Source organism: Brachyhypopomus gauderio, chromosome 20 (genome assembly GCF_052324685.1).
Source record: "Brachyhypopomus gauderio isolate BG-103 chromosome 20, BGAUD_0.2, whole genome shotgun sequence".
In the NCBI taxonomy this organism is placed as follows: Eukaryota; Metazoa; Chordata; class Actinopteri; order Gymnotiformes; family Hypopomidae; genus Brachyhypopomus; species Brachyhypopomus gauderio.
Window position 1 is genome coordinate 11,173,571 of NC_135230.1, and position 26,011 is coordinate 11,199,581.

The 26,011-nt window shown below is 40.7% G+C and overlaps 1 protein-coding gene and 1 long non-coding RNA gene across 5 annotated transcripts; one reads left to right on the forward strand and one right to left on the reverse strand.

Moving 5' to 3' along the window:
• Positions 1 to 3,453: 3,453 nt before the first annotated feature.
• On the reverse strand, positions 3,454 to 25,300 carry nt5c2b (5'-nucleotidase, cytosolic IIb). Of its 4 annotated transcripts, none has more exons than XM_076982348.1 (18): positions 25,217 to 25,300; positions 22,844 to 22,973; positions 18,755 to 18,828; positions 12,234 to 12,351; positions 11,889 to 11,984; positions 11,515 to 11,606; positions 11,142 to 11,199; positions 10,442 to 10,535; positions 10,185 to 10,238; positions 9,972 to 10,055; positions 9,794 to 9,835; positions 9,502 to 9,609; positions 9,051 to 9,117; positions 8,710 to 8,880; positions 8,205 to 8,256; positions 7,833 to 7,893; positions 7,302 to 7,478; positions 3,454 to 5,372 (listed from the first exon to the last, which is right to left on the reverse strand). In XM_076982348.1, exons 2-18 carry the CDS (start codon positions 22,942 to 22,944, stop codon positions 5,133 to 5,135), a joined length of 1,689 nt encoding a protein of 562 aa, XP_076838463.1. In that variant the 5' UTR covers positions 22,945 to 22,973; positions 25,217 to 25,300; the 3' UTR covers positions 3,454 to 5,132. The 4 variants fall into 4 exon arrangements, with proteins under 4 accessions (XP_076838463.1, XP_076838462.1, XP_076838464.1 ...); XM_076982347.1 differs by having other exon boundaries at positions 25,060 to 25,279; XM_076982349.1 differs by lacking the exons at positions 22,844 to 22,973; positions 25,217 to 25,300 and adding an exon at positions 19,529 to 22,400.
• LOC143484566 (uncharacterized) lies at positions 12,629 to 15,521 on the forward strand. Its single transcript, XR_013122663.1, has 2 exons — positions 12,629 to 13,908; positions 14,041 to 15,521. It is a non-coding gene; the product is annotated as an uncharacterized LOC143484566 (long non-coding RNA).
• Positions 25,301 to 26,011: the final 711 nt, after the last annotated feature.

A 26,011-nucleotide genomic window follows, 5' to 3' on the forward strand; every position in this document is an offset into this window, starting at 1 on the left:
ATATATATATATATATATATATATATATGAATACACCCTTGTAAAATTCAACAGTGTGCAGCGGCGTGTATATGTGTGTATATGTGTGCAGTGTGTATGTGTGTACATGTGCCTTTTGAATGTTATACCATGCACATGCTATATATACATAGTTACAAATACATTACTGTATGTGTATTGGTGAGGGTTTTTACATATATGTATATTACAGATATTGTTATTTTTACTATTCTAAATCAGGTGTATGGTACATTTTACACCTTTTAAAAAAAAGAATCACATTATTGCCTTTAAAAATCATATTAATTTTTTTAACAAGTGCAATGAAGAATATTCTATTTAAAAGATGATTTATTGATTAAAATCAGTGTATTGTAAATTATAGTTACATTTGTATGCATTCACTGTGTTTCTCAAGTTTGTATTTGGTCCCAAATATGTGGCATATGCCTCAATAAGCACCTCTTCACTACCTGCTGAAAAAGACAGGCTGTTACTGTATCTATGCCTCCATAACGTTGGATACCAACATATGGCTAAATGCAGTTTTGAATCTCAGTCAAAGCAGTTCACACACTGCCGTCAAAGGCCAGCATGCAAATGGGGTAAGATTTGATTTCTATGCATTCTGTCTGTACATTATCCATAAAATGCCTTGATGGTTCGCATGTATTGAACTAGCAACTTCCTTATACCTCATAGATACAACACCAAGAATGGCTTTTAAACCACTACACAAGTGACCCTTAAAAGAGAACAAGGACTCTAAAAACATTCCAACAATATACGTGTGTGTGTGTGTGTGTGTGTGTGTGTGTGTGTGTGTGTGTGTGTGTGTGTGTGTGCTCACTTTGTGTAGTCTGTAGCTTTATAAGGTGGGAGCATGGTGCTTTGTGATTGGACAGGAAAGTCCCTTCACCTAGTCCATTCAGCACAGGTGTGTTGAGCAAATGTGTGCAGATCAATTTTCATTCATTATTTTCAGGAGAAGTGCACTTCACAGTTTGTTTTTCCCCCTCAGTCATAAATTAATGTGACTTATAATAAAATGTTATTAATATTATTTTTAAAACTACTATTGCATGGTCATGTATGTTCTATATACAGAATGCGTGTCAATTCTATTGGCAGCATGAGAAGATGAGGAGTGTTACAGTAATGGTGCATGACATAATGAATAATCAAAGCATAAGAAAGTAATTAGTAACCTTCCTGGAGGGTTCAGGGAGAACTGATTTGAATGCACAAATAATTAAATGCCCAGAAGAAACATTCCCATCCATAATACTGAAATTTACATCTTATCCAGATGGATCTGTGACAACACTACCAATTTGATAGCCACTTGAAATCTGTTAAGCACTAATGTGTCTTCAATAAGTGAGCATCAGATGTTACAGCTATTAAAATAAGTTTTTGCCAGTTGTCATACATAGATTTGTGGGCCATGTACAGACAACGTTCAGGTACAAACTTAAAAAAAAAAAGACCTGCCATTTTGTGTAGTGACGAGATGTTTTGTGTAAATGTTGCTGTAAAGGCAGAATGTGGCCACTGGTCGGTGCTGTATTCCTGTAGATCCACACTGCTTACTACCACGCCCAAGATGTTTAAAGTAGGGGCTACAACCTTTTCCTTTGGACTCAACATATAAATGTGGTAAACCAAGCTGCAGCTGAAATCGAGTGTCATATGATAAAATGCAGGTGACTGTGACTCGTATGTTCCACATTTTCACTAATGAAACTAAGCTCTAACAATTTGTGTATAATGTTTGATGAAATTTTAAGTTTTACAAATCAAAAATTATTTTAATATATTTTGGTGCAGGGTTATTTCTGTCATGTCATGATTCTGTATCAACCAAGAAATCAAGAATCAAGAAATTAAATTTACTTTTGACAAACTATACATCAATGGCCCAAGTGAGAAATCACTTTAGGTATTATCTTTTCACATTTAGGTATTATTATACCTTTAAACATTTAGGTATTTTACACATGTTTAGGTTTATATTAATGAATGATGTGACGAGAGACCATATTTTTTTTCCAGATTTTATAATGCTTCATTTCAACAAACAGAAGATATGCAGAAGTGAAATGTTACTGTATGATTCAAGAAGAACTGAAGCACAAATAACAGAACTAAAACTTAATACTTACAGCATGTGAATAAAGTATCATATAATTATATGAACAATTTCTGTAGAAATTTTGACTACACACAATATTGCTTAACAAAAAAAAAAAAAAAAAAAAAAAAACTAGTGCACATGACAGTCATAACCTGACTAAATTACACAGGGCCAACTGTGAGTTTATGGAAAATTCTATTTCAATGCAAATTTTCCCAGATGTACAGGTTCTGAAAACCGGTAGCTGAACAAAGAGGAGGCACAAGCACACACGGTTACACTGTGGAACAAACAATAGGAATCATAAAATCTTGTCGCCATATTAATGATTTTGGCACTTTGGGACACCCTGGACTGTTTCTGCACCTGCAACAGGTGTGAAGAACAGGTCCCTGTAATTTAGATAATCAGACACCATGTATTACCAATGAATGCCTATAAACTAAGCAAAAAAAAACTATTTGCAAACACTGGTACAAATAGATGCTCCTGATGACTGTGCTTTTTTCTAAGACATATATAAGCTTTTCATTTTTTTTCCTTTTCAGAGACCTGCCATCTCACTTTTACAGTGAGCAACATAAAAAAAATATGCTTCATGTTGCTGTAAGGTATGAAACATAACCCTTTCAAATGCTGATGTCACAAAAAAAAAAAAAATTAACTAGCACCACCATTGTCCCAAGAAAACCTTTTCAGGAAAATTTGTATTTTTGGTATTCAGTACAAAACAAGGTATGTGTAGTGTTTCTATATAATGATGCACACATATATAGACACTAAAGGCTACAAGGTCTCCTTGGGACAGTACACAATATTCAGTATGAAGGTGGTGGAACGTTAATTACTACCAAGACACTCGAAAAATATAAAAAAAAGACAGTTATGCTTCAATGTTACATGGCATTTAAACAATCTGTATGGAATAAACCTGCTGATTCTTCTGAAATATTCATGTTTCAAACATTCACCTTCTGAACTTGCCCTCCTGAACAAGAGGTATTTTTCTTAATGAACCGGGCCAAAAGGTTATAAATAACTGCTTAATCTTATACACCCTCAGGCTGACTCAGCTACAACAAAACCACTAAAATAAAGTAATATACGTTAGAATACCCTGAACATATAGCAGTATGCTAAACATACTGTAGCTTCACCAAAAGCTACACTGTTACACAGCTTATTTTGTATGTACAGTATTGCATGTCATTACACATAAAACACCTTGTCCACCTTTTCAATCCAATTTCAAGAGTCATTTGACCATAATGCTAACATTCAGAATTTTAGCTAATATTTAACTGGGAGGGCTATAGTAGATCCTAATTTCTTTAATGCAATATGTGGCTAATAACGTACATGTCTTCTTAGATTAACATTTTGATCAAAATCAAATTGACATAACTATGTTCACAGAATACTTCAATAGTTTTCTACCATTAAGAACAATATGCATTCCTTACAACAACAAAAAAAATCCAAAGAAATAAAAAAAAATAAACATGCATGCTGTATGTAGTGTGCTTCTTTTATTATTATTAAGTCTATAAAGATTTTGTTGAGGTGAAAAGATCACACTGGTCAGAGAGCTCTCAATGCTACTGGTCCACACAAGAACACATCCAATGCTGATCTGGTCAACTATACCACAGCAACAGTTGCAGAGGCATCACCTGCCTTTTTTTTGCCCATCAGATAATCAGAATTGGACAAACTAATGACAAAAACATATGACGAAAACAAACGAATGTCCTCTTTGTAAATGTAAAATGTTTGTATAGGTCTGTTTATATTCATTTTCAGGTTTTCTAAATCTTCTATGCACTCCATATATAAAATACAATATTTACAATGTGTTTTTTGCACTTAATGATCCTACTGATGCTTTTGGGATTGATGTATAATAATCTGGAATAGCTAAGTATGTATCTAAGAAGAAGGAGAGAGAGAGAGAGAGAGAGAGAGAGAGAGAGAGAGAGAACGAGAGCTGTATAACACTATCCTTGGCAGTTGACATTTAATCCAGAGGAACCAAAAATCCAACTGACCGTATGCAGTCTGCCCCGCACAGCAGTTGCCAAGTAACAGGGGTGCTTGTTAGCAGCATTTTCTCATACCCATCACAGAACTCCAGAGTTCATTCATATTCCCATCACCACCCTAGCTGCAATAGGGACGCACCAGACACTGGCCTTCTTTATTTAACAGTGCCCCAACACACACACACACACACTTGCTTCTGTTCGTAATCTCCCCCAGAAGCCCATATGAGACTGCCTTTGGCCTAGCTGCTGGAGCTCTGGAAAGCATTTAGTTTAATAAACAATAGTAAACCCATGTTAATAAAGGACAAAAAAAATGAGTAGAAAGTCAAATATGACACAGTCCCATCAACATAAGGGGTTCTGTGATTTGCTGAGTTGTCAAGTATGCATAGTCAGTAAGTCTTCTTTAGCCAGCACAACTTCTACACAGTTCCCATGTTCCCCACTGCAAAACAACACATAAGGTGTGGTGGATGAGGCCCGGGCCCCAGGCATATAAGACCTTACAGTAAGCTTTGCCCAGCCCATGAACGGAACAGCTTCAAACTCATCAGACAGGAAGTGGGTGTTAGGCAGCCCTTGCACTGTCCTTCTGTAAATGAACTCAGGGTCCTGGCTTAATGTAAACCCATGACAGCACCTAGCCTACAGCATCTAAGGCTAACTCAAAGTGAATGAGATATGATTTAGCTTCATTTGAAAACCACCTCGTAAGTAAATTGTTACACAAAGACAGAAAAACAAATCTGCAGTGTCCCGTGTTCTCATACGACATAACAACCGTCTGAAGCTTATGAACTCTACTGCGCCACGCATTCTCAAGTAGTTAAACAAAATTATAATTTTTATATTTATATTTTTCTATCCTTACACTCTTCATTTTTCTTCACAAAACTAAACTTCCTGTTCAAGCAAGAAAATGCTCTGGATGGAGGGCATTGGCACTGATCTTACTCCTCCTCCTCCTCCTCCTCCTCCTCTTCGTCATCATCCTCGTCGTGGCAGTGCGTGATCTCCTGCGGGGCCAGGGGGAACAGTTTGGGAGGCTTCACCTCACTGAGCGAGCGGGTCAGTACGCTACGCTTGCAGTCCGCGTCCTTGCAATCCACGCAGTGGCGGTTGCGGGTTGCCAACGGCGACTCTGCATCGGTGTCTATGTGTGTGTGCTCCACCGTGGACTCGTGGGGCATCTGTACAAGCAAACAAATGCAGAGTGATGGGGAGGGCTCGTTTAGTACGGACTACTGAAGAGCCGTGTGCTGTGATGAAGACATACACTGAACACTTTTTAACGCACAGGATATATGACATGGTCATAGAGTCAAAATCATACACCTAACATGATGACTCAGCAAACAAGACTCCATCAGAGTGCGGATTCCTTCTCTGCTTTCAGAGTGTGTGAGTATGTGAATGTGAATGTGTACACATAGTATAGCTGTACACATGTCCTCTCATCAGTACGTGTGCAGCTCTGAACAGGGAGCTGAAGGGGTAGTAGTGTATATTGGGGTGTGTGTGTGTGTGTGTGTCTTTATTCTCACCAGTACGTGTGCTGCTCTGAACAGGTAGCTGAAGGGGTAGTAGTGTATATTGGGGTGTGTGTGTGTGTGTGTGTGTGTGTGTGTGTGTGTGTGTGTGTGTGTCTTTATTCTCACCAGTACGTGTGCTGCTCTGAACAGGTAGCTGAAGGGGTAGTAGTGTATATTGGGGTGTGTGTGCGTGTGTGTGTCTTTATTCTCACCAGTACGTGTGCTGCTCTGAACAGGTAGCTGAAGGGGTAGTAGTGTATATTGGGGTGTGTGTGTGTGTGTGTGTGTGTGTGTGTGTGTGTGTGTGTGTGTGTGTGTGTGTGTGTGTGTGTGTGTGTCTTTATTCTCACCAGTACGTGTGCTGCTCTGAACAGGTAGCTGAAGGGGTAGTAGTGTATATTGGGGTGTGTGTGTGTGTGTGTGTGTGTGTGTGTGTGTGTGTGTGTCTTTATTCTCACCAGTACGTGTGCTGCTCTGAACAGGTAGCTGAAGGGGTAGGAGTGTATATTGGGGTGTGTGTGTGTGTGTGTCTTTATTCTCACCAGTACGTGTGCTCTGAACAGGTAGCTGAAGGGGTAGTAGTGTATATTGGGGTGTGTGTGTGTGTGTGTGTGTGTGTGTGTGTGTGTGTGTGTGTGTGTGTGTGTGTGTGTGTCTTTATTCTCACCAGTACGTGTGCTGCTCTGAACAGGTAGCTGAAGGGGTAGTAGTGTATATTGGGGTGTGTGTGTGTGTGTGTGTGTGTGTGTGTCTTTATTCTCACCAGTACGTGTGCTGCTCTGAACAGGTAGCTGAAGGGGTAGTAGTGTATATTGGGGTGTGTGTGTGTGTGTGTGTGTGTGTGTCTTTATTCTCACCAGTACGTGTGCTGCTCTGAACAGGTAGCTGAAGGGGTAGTAGTGTATATTGGGGTGTGTGTGTGTGTGTGTGTGTGTGTCTTTATTCTCACCAGTACGTGTGCTGCTCTGAACAGGTAGCTGAAGGGGTAGTAGTGTATATTGGGGTGTGTGTGTGTGTGTGTGTCTTTATTCTCACCAGTACGTGTGCTGCTCTGAACAGGTAGCTGAAGGGGTAGTAGTGTATATTGGGGTGTGTGTGTGTGTGTGTGTGTGTGTGTGTGTGTCTTTATTCTCACCAGTACGTGTGCTGCTCTGAACAGGTAGCTGAAGGCGTAGTAGTGTATATTGGGGTGTGTGTGTGTGTGTGTGTGTGTGTGTGTGTGTTCTCACCAGTACGTGTGCTGCTCTGAACAGGTAGCTGAAGGGGTAGTAGAGTATATTGGGGTGTGGGTGTGTGTGTGTGTGTGTTTATTCTCACCAGTACGTGTGCTGCTCTGAACAGGTAGCTGAAGGGGTAGTAGAGTATATTGGGGTGTGGGTGTGTGTGTGTGTGTGTTTATTCTCACCAGTACGTGTGCTGCTCTGAACAGGTAGCTGAAGGGGTAGTAGAGTATATTGGGGTGTGGGTGTGTGTGTGTGTGTGTGTGTCTTTATTCTCACCAGTACGTGTGCTGCTCTGAACAGGTAGCTGAAGGGGTAGTAGTGTATATTGGGGTGTGTGTGTGTGTGTGTGTGTGTGTGTTCTCACCAGTACGTGTGCTGCTCTGAACAGGTAGCTGAAGGGGTAGTAGAGCAGGTTGATGAAGGAGGCGGCGTACAGGTCGGCGTAGCGCATCACCTGAGATGCGAACAGAGTCTGGCGGGAGCCGCTGCGGAACAGGCTGCCCATCATCCCGTAACACATGTCCATGTCATGGGTCACTTTCTAAAGACGCAGGAGAAGAGATCCCACCACCCTCTTTAGAACACGCCACCTTCCCCAACTGGGGAAACAATATGGATCGGACGTTTAATCGGTATTAGTAAATCTGTGAACCCTGAATATGTTGAGAGGCAAGTAGTGAACTAGCATTTGTTTTACATTGTTTGACCTGGTCCTGATTTGTGCTGCAAGAAACTGAGACTTTGGGAGTTCTTTTATGTGACACTGATTACATTGGATTGCTACTGTGTGTGTGTGTGTGTGTGTGTGTGTGTGTGTGTGTGTGTGTGTGTGTGTGTGTGTGTGTGTGTGTGTGTGTGTGTGTGTGTGTGTGTGTGTGTGCGCGCGCGCGCGTACCTTCACTCGTCTCTGGATGGCACTAATATCTGGTCTCTCATTACTGCTGCTGTCCAGATGTCTGAGAAAGGGGGAGGAGGGTTGAGATATATTGATCATGTCAATGAGGGTAAGAGGCGTAGAGTGTAAAAAGAACAGGAAGGGAAGTCAAAAAGAGTTGAGAAATTCCCAGAGAGAGACATCTACTGAAAAGGGGGCAGTAATATGGTGAGGTCACTCAGAGTGAAATAAGCCTGCCCACAAGAAACCCACTTTATTGATGACTGAACTCTTTGACCAGGGCAAACTTTGTACCCAGAGCTCACATATACACGTGTACACACCACACCACACACACATATTCAGGTGTACTACAAAGAAAGTTTTGCTCACTTGTATAGCTCTGCCAAGAAAATGTCCAGGCCCTGCAGTTCTTCAAACAGTGCTGTGAAAGACAAACAGAGAGACAGCTGTGAACAAGCCCTGACAAGTAACCCTCTTTCTTCTGTTCATCTCTCTCTCTCTCTCTCTCTCTCTCTCTCTCTCTCTCTCTCTCTCTCTCTCTCTCTCTTGCTCTCATCATCCCAGAATGCCTCCATTCATCCTCCTTCAAAAATGCACAATCTCTCACTCTCCTTCTCTCTCCCTTCATTCACATTTATCTTCATTCTTTATCATTAAGCCTTTTGGAGCACTGGAGGTCTACCCACACACAGGCCATTAAAGAGCCGCTACTGAAAAGAAAAAAAACCTGGACCTACTGAACACAATTCATTTGATTTATCCAACTTAAAATTGTTTTCCTCTCAAGAGATTCACACGTTAACTCTCCGCAAGCCCGGCGCGGTCCCTGGCAGTGGGATGTCTGTGTGGGCGGCTGGCGTGGTGGGCCACTCACGGCTCTTGTCTGTCCACACATGCAGCTCCTGGGCGAGCTCAGGCACCACGAGGAAGGTTCTCCAGCCCTGCCGCTTCTTGGACTTCAGGATGTCTCCAAAGATGTGGTCGCCGATGTACAGGATATCCTTCCCTTTCGCACTTAGAAGGTCACACATGATGTCGGAGGAGCCTGTGGGCAGAGGGCCGTTTGGAGGGAATAAACGCCACGTGCAAGCTTTTTGCGGGAAGTTGTGGTGTGCATGATGTATGTGGGTGCATGTGAAGTATGTTTCAGGTACGCAGAAGTCATGGATGGAACATAGTGTTTAGACTGTGTCGTGTCAAAGGTGAGTGTGTTACCTCCAGAGTAGACTATGCCGTGCTGTAAAGGCCCAGTGTATGTTCCAATCTTCAGCCTCCCAGTGGACTATGACAGAACACAGGAATCACTATATACACCTTAATTTGTGCTACACACACCAAGTAAATACATGGACAGCATACATGGGTCATGCTTATACTTCTTTGCCAGCATAATACACCCCAGGAGGGCAGGGACCTGACTAAGGGCTCTGCTGGGGCTGCACGTTTGTTCTGTGAAATCACACTACACTTTACGTCTTCAGCAACACTCAATACCTTGTGCTGACTAGCTAATAGGTAGTCACCGAGAAGGCCTACTGCCCAGTGGAATGGAATGTTCCAGAAGGTGGAGCAGCAAATGAACTTGCTGACTGCATGCCGATGCATGTTTGCGTGCGTGTGTGTGTGTGTGTGTGTGTGTGTGTGTGCGGGTGTGCATAAAACTGACCGTATCGACCTGTCTCAGAAGGGTACCCTCTCCAAAGAACAGCGGCTTCCGTGCATCTACCAGTATCAGGTCAAAATAGGACTGCCAGGGCTGGTGGGGAGAGCCGTGCTGTAGGAGAGAATGCGGCATGAAGTCAGCAGTGTGGGGAAAAGGTCCTGTAGTGAACCCCAGCCCAACGCCTCCCTCTGCAAGGCAGAGAGCGGCTCACCCACACATGCTCGTTCAATACGAGTCATCTTGCATCTGTTAAACACAGAACTGAACTGCTACAACAGTCAAACAAACCACTCACCTTTGGCCCGCAAGGAAAATCGAACAGGTAGGTCATGATTTTCTGCAATTTGGCACAGACACACACACACACAAAAAATAAAAATTACTCTGCGAAAGACTACATATGATCACCATGTAGGCACACGGCCGCATGTGCACATGACAGTGTGGGTGTAACGTGATTTCTGTAAACTCACATCTGTGTACTTGTAGTCGCTGTTGGTGGCCAGGAACACCTTGGCGACCTCGTTCATGCGGCTCAGCAGTAACGGCAGTTTGGGCTGCAGGGCAGAGAGAACACGGTGTGTGAGCCGTCCTGACTCTCACTGCCGTTCACCACTGACCGCGTGTGTGAGAAACGGCTGAAGGGACGCAGGTACTAAACGGAGCCAGCCTGTGGACATACTTACGTCTTTCACCACATACTTCTCCAGGTTTTCCACTGTCTTCTCCTTCAGAGTGCCCTGTGGATAGAAGGAGCCAGAGCATTCGACGTCTGTTCAGGATAAACATCACACTAACTGACCTGAGGGCAGCCGCGCGCTTGTTTGCTAGGACCCTTTCTCATTGCTGAGAGAGGAGAAATATCAACAGAAACGTTCCGTTTTCGAAAGGCATGGTGTATTACTACTTTAACGCTCAATCTCAACCCACAATCCCTTGCTACCTTGAAGTGGACCCAGTCGACAGCATCACGCACATCCTGGAACATGCTCTTGAAGGACATGAAGAGGTCTCCGTCTTTGAAGCCTGTCTCACAACTAAAGGGGTTCAGAAAGGGGAGACGAGGCTAAGACTCGATGCCCCACAAGTCGGCCAACACACACTATCGACAGTCAGACATGGTTTAAATCGGACAGTCTTCCCTTGTTTGAGGTTGTTCCGAGCCAAACAGGAAAGCCCTCTCCCCCTAAAAGGACCAACAATCCATTTCAGAGGACATGCATCCATACCAGAACAAATCACACTCAATTACGTCTGCATGGGCTTAAGGCTACACGCCTGAGTGCTGAAGTTATGAGTGTTATTCATTACATATTACATGTCCTGATTCTTGCTTTTAAGATGATTGCTTATTTGCTCTGAGATACATGCTATAGGATTAGTGATCACAGATCAAGTTTAAATTGTTAGTTGTCATGCCTGTACACAGTTCAGTGTACTGCAACTTTGCTATTGTAATAGGCTTTTAAAACATGCTGTAAAAGGATTTTGCACTGCGACTTGCTGATCATCAGGTAATCGATGGATATGGAAACCATTGACAAGCCTTCCTCATCGTGCATGTGAGTTTGACTGGTCCATACATGTGGAGGCAGTGTCCAAGGTAACTGTTGTTATGGTCATGCTACCAGTGAAATTCTCACCTGGCATAGCGGTCACAGTTTGAGAAGAAGTCAACCAGACAGGCGTAGAGGTAGGTTTCTACCAGACAAAGGAAAAGAGTCACAGTGTAATGTCATAAATGGCTTAAACATTAGCATTTGACTTGCCATATTTGTTATTGCTAAGATACAACTTAAACGTACTACAGCAAATTCAGAAAGAAATTCAAACTTTACACAATTTGGTTTAATACACATGGAAAGGTAAATATAAAGCAGTAATGATTATTTTAATCAAAAACAAAGCAACAAGGATAACAGATTCAGCAGACCCAAAGTTACGACATAAACAGACCCGGAGGTATGCTATCAGTATGGCTAACAGGGTAAAGGTCAAGGTTGATCAACAGCCTACCTGGCAGGTTGAAGAGAGTGTTGAGGATGTAAAAGCGTTCGGTGTCATCACGCTGAATGAACTTGTTGGGGTAGAGCTCTCTTATATCAGGTCTGGCATAGGGCAGAGGGACACTATAAGAACTCTGTACAAATACAGGACCACTGCATGGGGAAAAATGTTTCATACCAACTGACAGGAGTCACATTATGTTATGCTCTACACTGTGACAAAGCAGACAAAACAATCAGTAATGTTACTGTGCATAAATTACATCCTAATGTCTAATGACAGCTTTGCAATGATGTATGTTAGGTAGGTTAGGTTGGTAAATTTACTGGGGATTTTGAGGATTTTATCTACGCATCATGGAAAATCAACAAATGTCTTCTTACCCCCGCAGGAAGTTGAAGCCATGAACACAGACCAGGATGTTACCATAGGCGTCCACCTTTAGAAGGTTACCATACAAGGTGTCAAACACCAGCCCTCTGAAGTAAAGCAGAGAATGCAATGTTGATGGTTAACCTCATCAGCAGGTTCACTCATTTTCTGATGCTAAAGAACTTCTGCTTGACTAAGATCTTATCTAAGATCTTATATGTCAGCGTTTTGAATTTGTGTTGCTTGCTGACCATGATTCAACAGAAATCACGAGAATCATGAGAATCATTGATATTGTAATAGGATCTCTAAGCAGTCATTATTTAGAAGAACACTAGCTTGTCAGAGTGGCTCACCTCGTAGGGAAGGAGGGGTCATAGACAAAGCTGAGCAATTCCTGTGGGTAGCCAATAGAGACCAGCCGTTCCACAGTCAGGTCAAAACCCAACGACTCATATTCTGGAGATTTGTATACTAAACAGAACAGAAGCACAGTATAGTTCATTGCACTATACATAATCAGGGATTTCGCTTTCATTTGGCTGAGCAGTTTTTTTTTAATCCTAAGGAATCATGTTGGGCAATCTAACTAAATAGATCTCAGTGATTTCTAAACTAACCATGGACGTAATTTTGATTTCATAGGGGGGGGGGGCACAAATGGCTTGATAACTGGGGTGCGGGGTGTGTGTTGACCCCGGGGGGGGGGGGGGGGGGGCAGAGAACTTGGAGTGGTCGTTTTCTGCATGATCCTAGCTCTTCATTCGTCGTTGAAAAAGTGGGGGAGACATGGATTTGTCGCTATTTAAATATTTGTTTTTAACCATAAAAACTGGGGGGGGACCAAAACGGGCTTTTGAAAAAGTCCGAAAAAAGTCCCCCCCCCCCAGTGACCTGAACAACTCTGAACATACTTTGCAGTAAATCATACTCTCAAAGGAGATTCCACAAGTTAAGTTGCAAATATCACCAATTGTGATTCACACCCCAATCGAAATTTGTCCTCCACATTTACCAATCTGTGCAGTAAGAACACACACACACACACACACACACACACACAAGTGATCACTAGGGGGCTGTGAGTATACACCTGCCCAGAGCGGTCGGCAGCCCTAGACCAGCGACCAGGGAGGAGTTGAGGTTAAGTGCCTTGCAGTTAGGTGCCTTGCTCAAGGGCACTTCAGTCATGGCCTAGGCTCTTAAAAGTTCTTAAAATTATTTGTCAAGCAAACACAGGTGACATGTAACCTAAACTTACAGATGGCATACTCTTCAATACAAAACACCCAGCATGTCGCCACACAGGCCTGCTTATAATTACAGGACAATAGTTCATTATGCATAGGAACAAATCACACAGAAACACCATAAAATACCATTTCTGTTATTTTTTCCATAAACAGGGCTGCTTGAAAGTGTGTGAACCACCCCAACATGGTCATTGTTTAAAAAAAATCTTCTGAATACAAATCTCAATTTGTAAAGCAGACCTACCAAACAAGGGACACATTAACCACAACAACGACACATATTTTCATTATTAATTTAATAGCTTTATTAAGCATTATTTAATAGTAGCTTGTGGCACCTCCCTTTGCAGCCGTTACTTCAACCTGTAATCACAAAGAAGTGTCTGGCATCTGGTGTTTGCCCACTTCTCCTTGCCAAACTCCACCAGTTGACAGCAGTTGGTGGGACATCTAGCTTTGAGTTGTTGTCTTGTTGAATAATCCTTTTCCATCCAAGCTTTAACTCCCTCACTGATGGCAGGAAATTATGGTCAAGAATTTGTTGATATGCCTGGGGATTGATGATTACCTGGATAATATGGAATTGTCCAGGCCCAGATGCAAGTGCTCTCTGGCAAAAGTTAAACGGGTAACTTTGTTCTTTCTTGAGAGTGGAGGCTTTCTTCTAGCAACTCTCCCACGAATGCCTACTGATGTCTACTGATTTTTTTTTTGCCTGATTGTAGACTCATGTACATTTATCCCAGATGCTGCCAGAGACGTCTGCAACTCTCCGAAGGTGATGTGTGTGTTGGCCTTTATCTGAATTATTATTTTTCTGGTACTTCTTGATGTACGTTTTGATGGCCACTTCTGGGCAGAGTTGCAGTGATGTTAAGTGCGCTCCATTTGTAAATTATTTGTCTTACAGTGGATGGATGGAGCTGGAATCTTTTGGAGATGGTCTTGTAGCTGTCCGCAGACTGATGGGCTTCACCACCTTCTTCCTGATGTCCTTGGATGTCTCCTTTCTTCTTGGCATTGTTGATCTGTGTGCTTTGTCTTGCCATGACAATGTTCTGGTTGGTTTTCTCTGCCTTTTAATCAGTATGGCTCAAATCTTTCCCATGATGTCTCATTTGACAGGTCTGCAAGTAATCAAGTTGATTACTTGAGCACTTGCATGGGTTTCACCCAAGTCCTTTACCCAATTGAATTTACCAATGCCACTGTGGTTCATTTACTTTTGCACAGCTCTGATTCCATGTTTCATGTGTGCTGGCAACTAACACATTTCCATCAAAACAAGTAAATGGAATTGATGAACATCAACCTGACATTTCATATACAAAAACTGGTGATGATAAAATAAGAGAATCATGGTAAAACAACAGAAAAATCTAAACTACTCAAGGAGTTCACAAACTTTCAAGCAGCACTGTATACAGATTATAATTGTTTCAGTGCTATATCCGGGTAAAGTACCTACATTTAAATCCCAGAAATATGTTACACTACCTAGGCTACCTAGGACTAACCATTCGTAATTATATACTGTTTCTGAGAAACGTTATATTTGAAGCCTCATTCTTAAAACAGGCTTCATTTCTAGGAGCTGCATGTCAAGGTACAGACATAAGAGTATTATTTTAGGCTTTGTTTGAGCTTGACCCTGGACAGCACCCGGGAAGTGTGTCCAACAACACCATGATGTTTTTCCACACAGGAGTGCAAAGCTAACCCGAAGTATTCACATTGCATTCACATTGGCTTAAGTGGGATCCCCAAATGTCCTGTGATCTAATCTGGAGTGATACCGGATACACTGAACCTTTCACATTTAAACCCAATTAAAGCCCCCAAGCCTGTGTGGAAGGAGATCCTGCTGCCATTTCAGAGACAAAAGACCCAGCTGAGCACTTTCAATCCTCTGCCTCTTATTCCAAGTCAGTACACAAATGTAACCAGGACAAAAATAAGAAAAGGGACTTCAAAAAAGCTTTGACAGAGCCGAGGCTCTATCTAGCCCATGACCCATGTTGCTATAAAGGAGAGAGGAATGTGTTTGCACTAGCTGTTGATGCTTAGTCAGGCCACTGGACTGCAGGAGGGAGACTTCTCTTGATAAGAGACACTGCTAGGAGTGCCTCAGGGAGCAGCAATGGGGTATCTAGAGATCCTCAGGGTGAGATGTGGAAATCAAACTTATTGTCAGCATTCTCTTTGCCCATGATATAATACCTTAGAACTGTGTTAACATAACTATTGTATTTTATCTTTTTAAAGCTTAGCTTACTGTCCGTTTCATATACGCTCTGCAAATATGTTAATTATGTTAATTGTCTGTTTGGTACATCACATTTGCACTAACCAATGTGTAGCAGACCTAAATAAAACTGACTCCGATCTTGATTCTAATTCTGTGTTTACCTTTGTGTTCTACAGCTACAATCATGTTTCCTCATGCCATCCCATCTGACAACTGAACATAGAGTTAGATCCAGTGTTTAAACTGCCACGTATACTTTCCCCTCCATCCACCTTTTATGTGTTTGTCATTTCCAGCTTCGTGACCTTTTACTACACTGAACACAAGTCTATTTGTAAGTGTGAACAGAGCATGAAGGCATGTAACACACATACAGCACCACAGCAAGCAGAGCAGAGGCATGTGGCCAACAGAGTCCTACAGAGTCTGTAACTCAGACCAGATTCCTGTATTCAAATAGCAGACCTACATACCCCTCCCCATTGCCTCCCTCAGTTTCCAACTAGCCCCATGTGCCTCCCAGTCCCCTTAATCTCTGCGCTGGTACAAAGAATCCTATTTTGATCATCTTTCGCTCTCTGTCAGCACTCCCACCAGCACCCTCTTGGTAATCCACAGTCCTTTGTGACCTTGGGCCATGACAAGGCCTGCACACTACAACTATGCAGCATGAAGATATTTAGTGACCATGTATGTTGGTAACCAGAGTTTAAGATTAGAATTAAATGTGTTGGATAAAAGGGAAAAAAATATGCGCAAGAACTAACAACAAAACAGATGAAAAAAATATGATGCAAAAATACAGAACAGAAGCATAATTAGTGAACTCACAACTGTGATCTTGATTGCATGTGAGATCTTAAAGAGTAAAGGTTGCTTTGAACTCTCAATATAATAGCTAAGATGGTTTGAACGTTGTGTTGCTTCGTGGGGATCCAGGACCTAATTATTTTGTAACTAGGTCTCTAAACTTTAGCAATATTAATATTCAATCTAAAATTCCAAGTTACTTTAAGATATACCTAAATGTTGTGTAATTTGACAATACCTAAAATGTTTCTGAACAGTCAAACACATCAAGCAAAGGGAAAGCATGCCATACAGATCTGCCTACAAATGATCCAGTGTAAAGGACCTACGGTTTCATTTACTTTTGCATTACAAACTGGTGCCACACTGATCAGGGGCCACAGCCTTACCAAAGCACTATCTGATAGTATAGTGTTAGCAAACTAAAATTCGAGATAAGAAAGTTGGAAGTTTAGTCATATGCCTTTCAAACTGTCTGCCAAAAAAAAAAGATTTTCAATTATCTAGGACTTTTTATGGATCACAACAAAAGCATCATCATTATTAATAGTTTAACTTCCAATATAAAACATTAGCCTGAATACAACCTGAATAGAAATAAACCTTCAGAACCTAATCAGCCTAATCAGTTGCATAAACACTTAATTTGTAGCAGGTACATAACTCCACAATTATATATTTACTCTGGCACTGTTTCACTTCAGGATTTCTATTTCTATTGTTTGAATGTATTTTGTGAACATAATTTTTCATAATCAAAACAAAACAAAGATTAATACAAATAAATGGTGTATCTGTGAGAAGTCCTTCTGTAGTTCATGAGGACTTCGCATGGTGTGAAATCAGCCAGGCCCCTGGGAGTCTCTCCTATATTCTCCTTTAGTCAGAGGCTCACTGACAGATCATTATACCTCACAAGCATGCATACATGTTTTCCTGCAGACATGCAATATGACAGAACTTGTGTACTGGCCCACAGCCAGGGATTGAAGCACAGCTGAATGTCAAAATAAACAGGTTATGATGCTTGATGCAAAATGCTTCTACAATCTTCAGATAAACAGTTCCAGTGCTTGAACAGGGCCATTCTTTTTAACGGATTGCATTAAAAAGAGAAAGTACATAGTCACAGACTAAAGGCAGACATCACAGATGACACTTTTAGAGACCCCTCAGATTGTTTTTCATGCAGTCACCAATCTCATAAACATGGAGTGGAAATGATTAACCTTGAACCTCATACATCTGAGCCAGGTGATAAAGAGCTGCAGATGCTCCGATTGCCTTGGTTGGATGGCTCTGGGATACAATGAATATGTACACTGGCTGAGTGTCCCTAAACACCAGAATGAGGGACTCTAAAGTAACAAAAAATGTTCTGAACAGCATCTTTCCAGTTCAGATGTTCTACATGATCTATGAATGTGTCATATGCTATTAATAAGTATGAATTATATTAAAAGGAAAGCCAGTGGATTCTCAAGTGACCTCGAGAGAGCAAATGGCACTATATCAATAAAACATATTATTATTATATTATTGGCTATAAACATTAACAGTAACAATAACTAGGGCTTAATCATTACAGCTACATCATTTGTTATGTGTCTGTGCTGAACTGTGAGACTGAGAGGCACAGTGTCAGTGATCTCTGAGAACTTATTGAGGTTTGCGGTTGCAACCCGATCATGACGTGTGACAACATGATAGCCCTCAGTCCTGTAAACATTACTACTAGGTTACAGGCAGCAGCAAAAGCTTTGGATGACGACAGCTGAGCACCCACAAAATCTCACTGAGGTCCACAATGGAAGCAGAGCGTGGAAAGTGCTATCCCCCTTGCGCCAAAAGGCCATCAATTGTGGTGTGTCATAGCAGTGGTCCACTCTCCTAAAGCAAGCAGTCCAGATTTAGAGACTATCAGTCCTGCTAACAGCTGAGTCACTGAGATGTAGTACAGAATGCAAGGGAATGTCAGAAACCCAATGCATCTGGTCCATGTTAAAATGTTGCACAAACCCTGACTGGTATTGGGTTCCTAGATGGTTGATCCAAATGCCATAAATATAATATATCAATATATAAAAAGGTGGCCTAATTTGCTGGTGAACAGGGGAGTGCGGGGGAAGTTTTAAAGTTTGTTTCTAATCATAATGGCAGCTACGGTATTCAACACCCCTGGAGACAGAAGCTTTAAGGTTAAAAGTGAAAGAAATATCTGTAAGCTGGGAAATATTGCTTGTATTTTTTTTTATTCCAGAACCCAATGAGGAACATCTAAATATACCCAGGAGCCCTACTGTATGTTTACTCTGAGATTCTGAGCGTCTGTGTTGCTGCCTATTTTGGAGTCAAGGAAAAGTTGCCTCATCCCTGATAGGTGCAAAAATTTCACAGCAGCAAAAGGTCCCAGTATTAACCAGTCACAAATGGCACTGATTATACACCCATGAGACTCCCTACTCAAAATAGCTGACAGAGTTCACAAAGTAAATGGTGATAAGTTTGTTAAGGAGGAAAATGTGTGAAAATTCAATGATTTAGCACAGAAGACAAATGAGCTTACCCGCTAAAGTATAATCCATGTCAAACCCAAAGCATTTGATTTTCTCCATAGCTAAACTTCTGTTCACAAATACTCTGAAAAGAAAGCAGAAAGTAGGCACTGTTATTTAACTTAAATTAAATCACACAAAATGGCAGTATTTTACCTTATATTCAGAATAAATTATTCAGATGTAGTGAAAACACACTACATAGACACTGCATTAAATAAATGCTCTTTGGTAACACAAACACAGATGAGATGGGAAGAGTAGTTTTTTATAACTTTTCTTTAAATCTCATACCATTTAAGTTTTATACTTAAATTCTAAACAAAGCACATCATCTTTACCAGGAAAAAAACATTTCAAGATTAACCCCTAACCTGTCCGATGTCCTGACTTAAGAAACACAGCTGTGGAATTACAGTTAATAAATACAACCCCCACTGATCATGTGCTTAGACCGATCTATGATGTTATGTCAAGCAAATGCAATTGATGATGGCAGTGATGGCTTTGGTCAGAATATGGCCTGCTGATGCACAAGTGTTAATGTTTTTCACTTGCAAGTTGAGTGTTCTATGAAAGACCCTTCTATAAAACTCCAGCTACTGTGAATGGAAAAAAGACCGTTAGTGCAAAGATACAATCATCCATTAAATAAACAGCAGCTACTACAGAACAAAATAACTGAATGTTCCATGATATCCTTACACAAAGACAATACAAGAACAGCTCTCAAAGTATGTTTTTTTTTTTTTTTGGCTTGCAAAACTATTTAAACTCCACCCTACCTCATAGCTGCACAAGTTTGGCCTAGGTCCCATGGTTCATTTGGGCAGGTAGTACAAATGCGATCCATTTTCAGACTGAATGTCACTGCAGTACCGAGGCTCTAAAGCCCAACTACCTGTCCACAGTGCAGCCACTCCTCCCCTGGCCCCAAAACAATGTGCACTCTATTTGCTTCCTTGCCATTCGGTTTCTGGCTTGCTGCAACAGTTCTGCGGGGTTCTCTTTTGTTGAATCTGTTTTTGACCTGAGGGTTGTTTGCTTCATCTCAAAGACTTCTAGAAAAGTGAACTGAGCAGGAAGCTCCAGGCAGTAAATCAACAAGCAATGCACACAAAAACATACACATAAAATGGTTCTTCATTTACTTCCACGTTCTCTCAGCTGACTCATGGTATCTATCAAGGGATGACTAAACTATGTACTTTAAGCCTATGGACTTCATTCAGTTCGACACAACAGGGTTGATGTAGTTCATCTGTAGTTAGCTTATTGCACCATGAACCTGCAGAGCTGACCCAACTTAATCTAGATAACACGGTCATCTTTGGACCTCAAACAGACAGTACAGCCATCCCTTCCTGAACTGCGTGACAACTCACATTTTACCTTATCTCCCATCAATAATACAAGGAAAAAATGAACATAGTTCTTGGTATTTAGCAAAGTATCACCAACAGGTTATGGAACCATGTTATATATATAGTACATGTTATTGTTAAATATTATTAAGTATACTTAACTATTAAGTATAGTCAGTAAATATAGCAACATTATAATAGTATGGACAAGAGTAAAAGGTGGCCTGTCTCAGCTGAATGAGGAGGCACGTGACGCCTTCACTGACTCCATGCGGCTGACAGCTGTATGCGCAGACAAATCGCTGGGCCTAAAGGGGATTATGTAACACCAGTGGGGTGGAGGTCTTTCCCTGCATTCCTTTCCTCCATGCTCCTCCTTGCTGGGGTTAAACATCTGCAAGTGTCCATTGCGCTCGTTGTTTGTGAGCCACATGTCCCGCTCTTTGTGCTGCTGCGTGGTTTAGCAGGCATGGTTTATATGGCACCTATAATTAGGACGCCGTCGCTGTCCAATTTAGCTCCAAAACATCAGTTTACAAGTCTGCCCAGTGTCAAGACCGTGCTGCCCATTTTGCAAAGCTTCAAGCAGTTTACATTTACAACATGGTGTATCAAATGCAAAGAGGTTGACTGTACTGATTGAATGGTAAATCAAAGATGCTGCAAGATGCGGTAAAATTGTCTTTAGCTTACAAAAAGTCTCGTCTCTCTGGCACCAAAATAGAAGGAGACACAAAATGGATGGCATCAGTCTTATGAGGCCATCAATCGAGTCAGTAAATAACTCAGTGACACTTTCAGCCTCTACCTCTTATCTGTATGGGGATCATTTAGTACAGAATCTAAAATTATTCTTTCAGTGTTAGTAACCCAGTTTGGAAAAGGGTGTGAGAAACCTGTTTAAAACTTGATTTACACTTTCTCAACATAGCACTGTATTGAGGAGGATCCAAACATTTTCTTATATTACCTTTATCTGAATATTCCATGACTAGCACAGCTGCTGCCATAGAATGAAGGAGGCCATGGGCGTGCTCACAGATTAACATAGGCATGGCTGACTCCAGTTTTCCATTTCACAAGACAGTATAGGATGTATCACATGAAGATTGGGTCAGTATGAAGGTAATTCAGTATACCCCAGTATTTAACAATTATGGCATTTCAAGTTAGTGACAGCATTTCAATGGTGAAATAGCAAATGTCTTTTATAGTCCAACCTTGTCAACTGCCAAATGAACATGTTCAGCACATTCGCAGCAGGGGAAGGTGCAACTCCTGATTAGTGGTTGAAGTGCTCACTGTTTACTCAGCTCATACACTTTCAGAAAGGGGGAAAAGCCAAAGCGACTGGTGGTAGCCGCACAGTAAAACACCACTGATTCAAGTTGGCAGCATTTTTGGATGCATTTCAAATAAAAAGAAAGAACCAGCAAATCTCGTTGTGCCGGCATGTAAGATTTGGCTAAAACCAGACAAAGATGGACACATGTCGAGCATGTTCAAATGAATCACCTTTAATTAAATTTTTTATTGCTTTCTGTTGATGCTGTTGACCACAAAATGCTGTGTGGTCACTGATGGAAAAGCCACAACACAACAATCACAGCAAATTTTAATGTACTTAAATTAACAATGCACAATAGAACGTGTGTACATTAGTGATTACAACATATCTTGTTGAAGAAATGGCATTATACCAGTTGGTTGAAAGAAACAGCCATTCCAGAATAATGTAACAATGTTTGAGGTAATAAACACCTGCTGCGGTAAAGGTTAAAAAAGGCAGCTGTTTTTTTAATGATTGTTTTAATATGCATTTTGTATACTTGTGTAACTACATAAATGAAGTAATTCATGTATTTATTCATTAAATAAATTAACTGATGTAACTAAATTAATTAATGATTTTGCTTACATGAGCTTATACATATTTTACATCAAATATTTTGCTTGATATTTTAATATTTTTTGGACAGGACTATGCTACACACTTGCCGTCTAAGCAGGCAGTGACGGACGGAATCCTGAACATGCGCAAGCTATCCATCATGTCCTGGCTGGTGGAAAACGAAGCAGTATCTCCCTGACATGGGAAGCCACAAACCTTCTACAAGCTACAAATGCTGCACTGAGCCACCTGTAGTGCATGTACTGATATGCTATCTGGAGAAAAGTCCGTGTCCAGCTCCCCATTACTCCCCATGCTTAATCTGTGCTGTGAAGATCCATTGGCAGCCTTAGATGATGATGTCCCACTGATTTCATCATAGCCATCCCTTGGATTTTGACCTTAAATATTACTGATGACGAACAAAGATGCCCTGTTTGTATGCAGGTAGCAAAGTGCAAAACAAGCCGAGCATAATTGCAAAACCAAGTGTAGTACAAGTAAGAACACTGGGCAAGGCTTTTTTTAATCAAGTTGTTAAAGTTCCTTGAATGCAGTATGCTTGCACCACATGTCTTGGCATTTCCTTGTTCGACCCAGTAAGGCATTTGATAATAATGAGGGGTAAGATTAGATTAGGAGTGGGATTAAGAACCATACGTGTATGGCTCACTTGACATTATGATTTTACCGTAATTTGTTTTTTTCTGTGCACATACTCTGACAATCTGCTCTGCATTTATAACCTGAAGTAGTGTAACTGATAATGCATCTTAAATATTAAATTGATTTTAAAATATTCACAGAATAACAGGTGCTTGCTTCATGACGTCAGTGATCCATACCTATGATATGCTTCACGTCTGTATTTCTTCATAGCTAGGCCATCCATATTGGCCGGGAAGTCTGCGTAATCCTGAAGGCGGTCGCTCCATGATGTGGTCATTTTATAATGCTTCAAACTTAAAATTCAATCTGGAGGGGAGAAACAAGTTGGATATCGTGATAATGAGGGAAATCTCTTTTTTCTCAGTTATCTTTCAGAACTGTGTAAAAAGCCCATTAGCAGCAAGCTTAATAAAATGACTGAAGTATTTCAGAACTCTGTGATTTTCAATCGTTATACTGGCCTCTCAGCTCTGGAAGATCTTTTAACCTGATTCAATCACTATACAAAGTGAAGCAACACTGCTTGATGCCCTTATCTATGACTGAAACAGTTCTGAAAGGTTAAACATGTCTGGCTTTGTCACGCAGACACAAAGCCAAATTCAGCAATGGTGACAAGTCATAACTGAATCTGATACTGAGGCTTTTCAAGCAAAACGACATTTCAATCATGTCCAGCACCATAACCAGGTTCTCAGTTTAATTTGGAAGGTCTAGTTTTAAATACAGCAGTGTCTAAGCTCAATTATTGTGTTTGAAGCAGATTAAAATAACCCAACCACAGCACATTGTTATCAGCTCATGACATAGGCTGGGTTGTTTCTGCCTGCATTTTTTCCAATAAAGGTAAACTAGCCCACATCTTACATAAGTTAGTTACATAAGTTAGTTTACTCCCTAAACTACTGAAGCAAGATAAATGGTCTAGAGGAGACTGATTCAGCATTTCTTGCACCCCGTAAATCATGATGACCGTACTTGTACAAACAAGCTGGAAGCCTAAGGGATAGGGGATAGCACACCACATTTTTCCCAGCACTTTTCCACCATTTTAAATACTAAGGAAATTGGTTGAGACAGGGTTGGTTGAAATGGGATTCCACACAGTGACTGTTCTGAAGAGACAAACCCTAGCAGCAGACCGTTGACTTTCAAGAAGAATGTTTTTTTTTCTTCATATTTTAGACAAATCCCAAAGGAGACAAAGAATGAAGGGAAAAAAAACAGACCCCTCAAAAAGTAGGCTAAAGCTTCTGTGCCTTAACAGGCTGAGAACGTTGCTAGAAGCAGACTGCAAATAGTGGGCCAAAGAATGCCTGCTGGCATAGTTGCAAATGCAAGTGGAAGAATATACTGATGCTATAAAACTAGGATAGGCCATCACTATTGTAGTGCGAGATGTAAAATTTAGACATAAGAACTGCAGTGAGAGACTGCGGTGTAATATTCCCTCTGCCATATAATGATCTTACTTTTATTTAAACGTTCATATAAATACATACACACACACACACACACACACAATACATATAATGTATATTGTGTATATATATATATATATATATATATATATATATATATATTACAATTTACGTCAAACAATAGTTAACAGTTATAATTTATGCCCATGAAGATACCATTTGGATTTGGAGGATCTCAATGATATCTAGCTAGCAAGCTAAGCTATCTATGTAATAAAAAAGAAAGGTAAGTGACGTTAGTGCTCTGACATTATTAAAAGTGTTTACACTATAACCAGTCTAGTGAACCAAGTAAAAAATGTTTAGGCAACAATAACATATACAAATACGAACTTAACAAACTTTTTATACCTTGGATACGAATCAGTTTATCTTGGTATTTAGCTGACTAACAACCTGTCAAATTATGTGGCTAGCTATCTTAGCTGAATAGGCTCTTATAGTGAAGATGTGCGACTTGGTAACTTAACGCTAACCTAAACTCAAATTTTACCTATGGGCACACGGCCTGTATATATTATCTGCATTTCAGCTCGAAATTCCACGAATAAATAGTCTCAAAATAGTCAAATACGAATAACACCGGTGCAAAATAATGACACATAACGTCAGCTACCAGACTGGTCCTGACTGACTAGCTAAGGTTAACGTTACCTGACAATAAAAGCATTTCTCAGCTCGGCTGTTGGGCTAGCCGGCTAAGCTAGCTGACTTATTTTAGCTGATAAACAACCAGGCAGCTACGAGCCCCGATTGTGCAGTGCGACGCCAAACATCGCTGACCTTTTGTTTTCTTAATTATCTATGAAATTAACGTTATTTCCCACGTGCTAAGGGGCTCGAGATATCGTCACGCGAATAAATGGTCAGATGAAAACAAAACAACGTAAATAAACATGAGACAATCTTACCGAAGAAAAGAAAAAGCTGACAACTGTGGCTGGATATTCTAACTCGGTTTTCGCTCATTCACCTATTCCCGAAGCAAAAGAGACTACTGCACGAGCTGGAAATCTGAGCATGCGCTTTTAACAAGTCTAGAAGAGTAAATATCAAAGATGAACGCACTTCCGAAGGTAGTAGCTCGTCTCTGTCGTACAGTCAATGAAAACCTCCCTCTTTCACAATACTGATAGAAGCAGTTGATTCGGGGCAGTAATGGGCGGTATATTATGCAGGGGGCGTGATAATCTGCCTCTCAGAACACTCCTGTTAAACGTGTGAAGAGCAGCCAACATCAAAAGACAGAAAAAGGAACAATTTGTAGGGCAGTGTATTTATTGTAAATACAAAACCCACAATCTCAGAATTTATGGTAAAAAATAGAAGCTGCGTTTTTTAAATGAAGAAAAATCTAAAAGCGTGACCACATTGCTGAACCATTTTGTTGACTAAAGGACCTTATATTATATAATACTATAATATATTATATGTGAATGTCATTCTTTTATATATATATATATATATATATATATATATATATATATATATATATATATATATATATAAACTCGGACTATATATTATATAAACACACACACACACACAAATAATGTATATTATATATAAGACAAAAGATGTGATTATGTGAACTTAAATACCCTATTTCAGATTGTTGTAACATCAAGAGTAGTGTGGTCCTGATTTCTGAACAGTGGGGGAACTATGTGAGTGGATGTGATACGTGTGCAACATTTTCTACAGCCTGTTTTCATGTACACTCACCGGCCACTTTATTAGGTACACCTGTCCAACTGCTCATTAATGCAAATGTTGAATCAGCCAATCACAATCCATTTAGGCATGTAGACATGGCCAAGACGATCTGCTGCAGTTTAAACCGAGCACCAGAATGGGGGAGAA

Bases quoted from the DNA above. Each gene is read 5' to 3' on its own strand.
- nt5c2b (XM_076982348.1), bottom strand. From the start codon at position 22,944: ATGACCACATCATGGAGCGACCGCCTTCAGGATTACGCAGACTTCCCG. The intron at 10,536-11,141 runs GTGAGAATTTCA...GAACCCCTTTAG, and splicing joins AACTGTGACCGCTATGCCAG to TTGTGAGACAGGCTTCAAAG. The intron at 10,239-10,441 runs GTAGCAAGGGAT...TTCTATCCACAG, and splicing joins TCGACTGGGTCCACTTCAAG to GGCACTCTGAAGGAGAAGAC.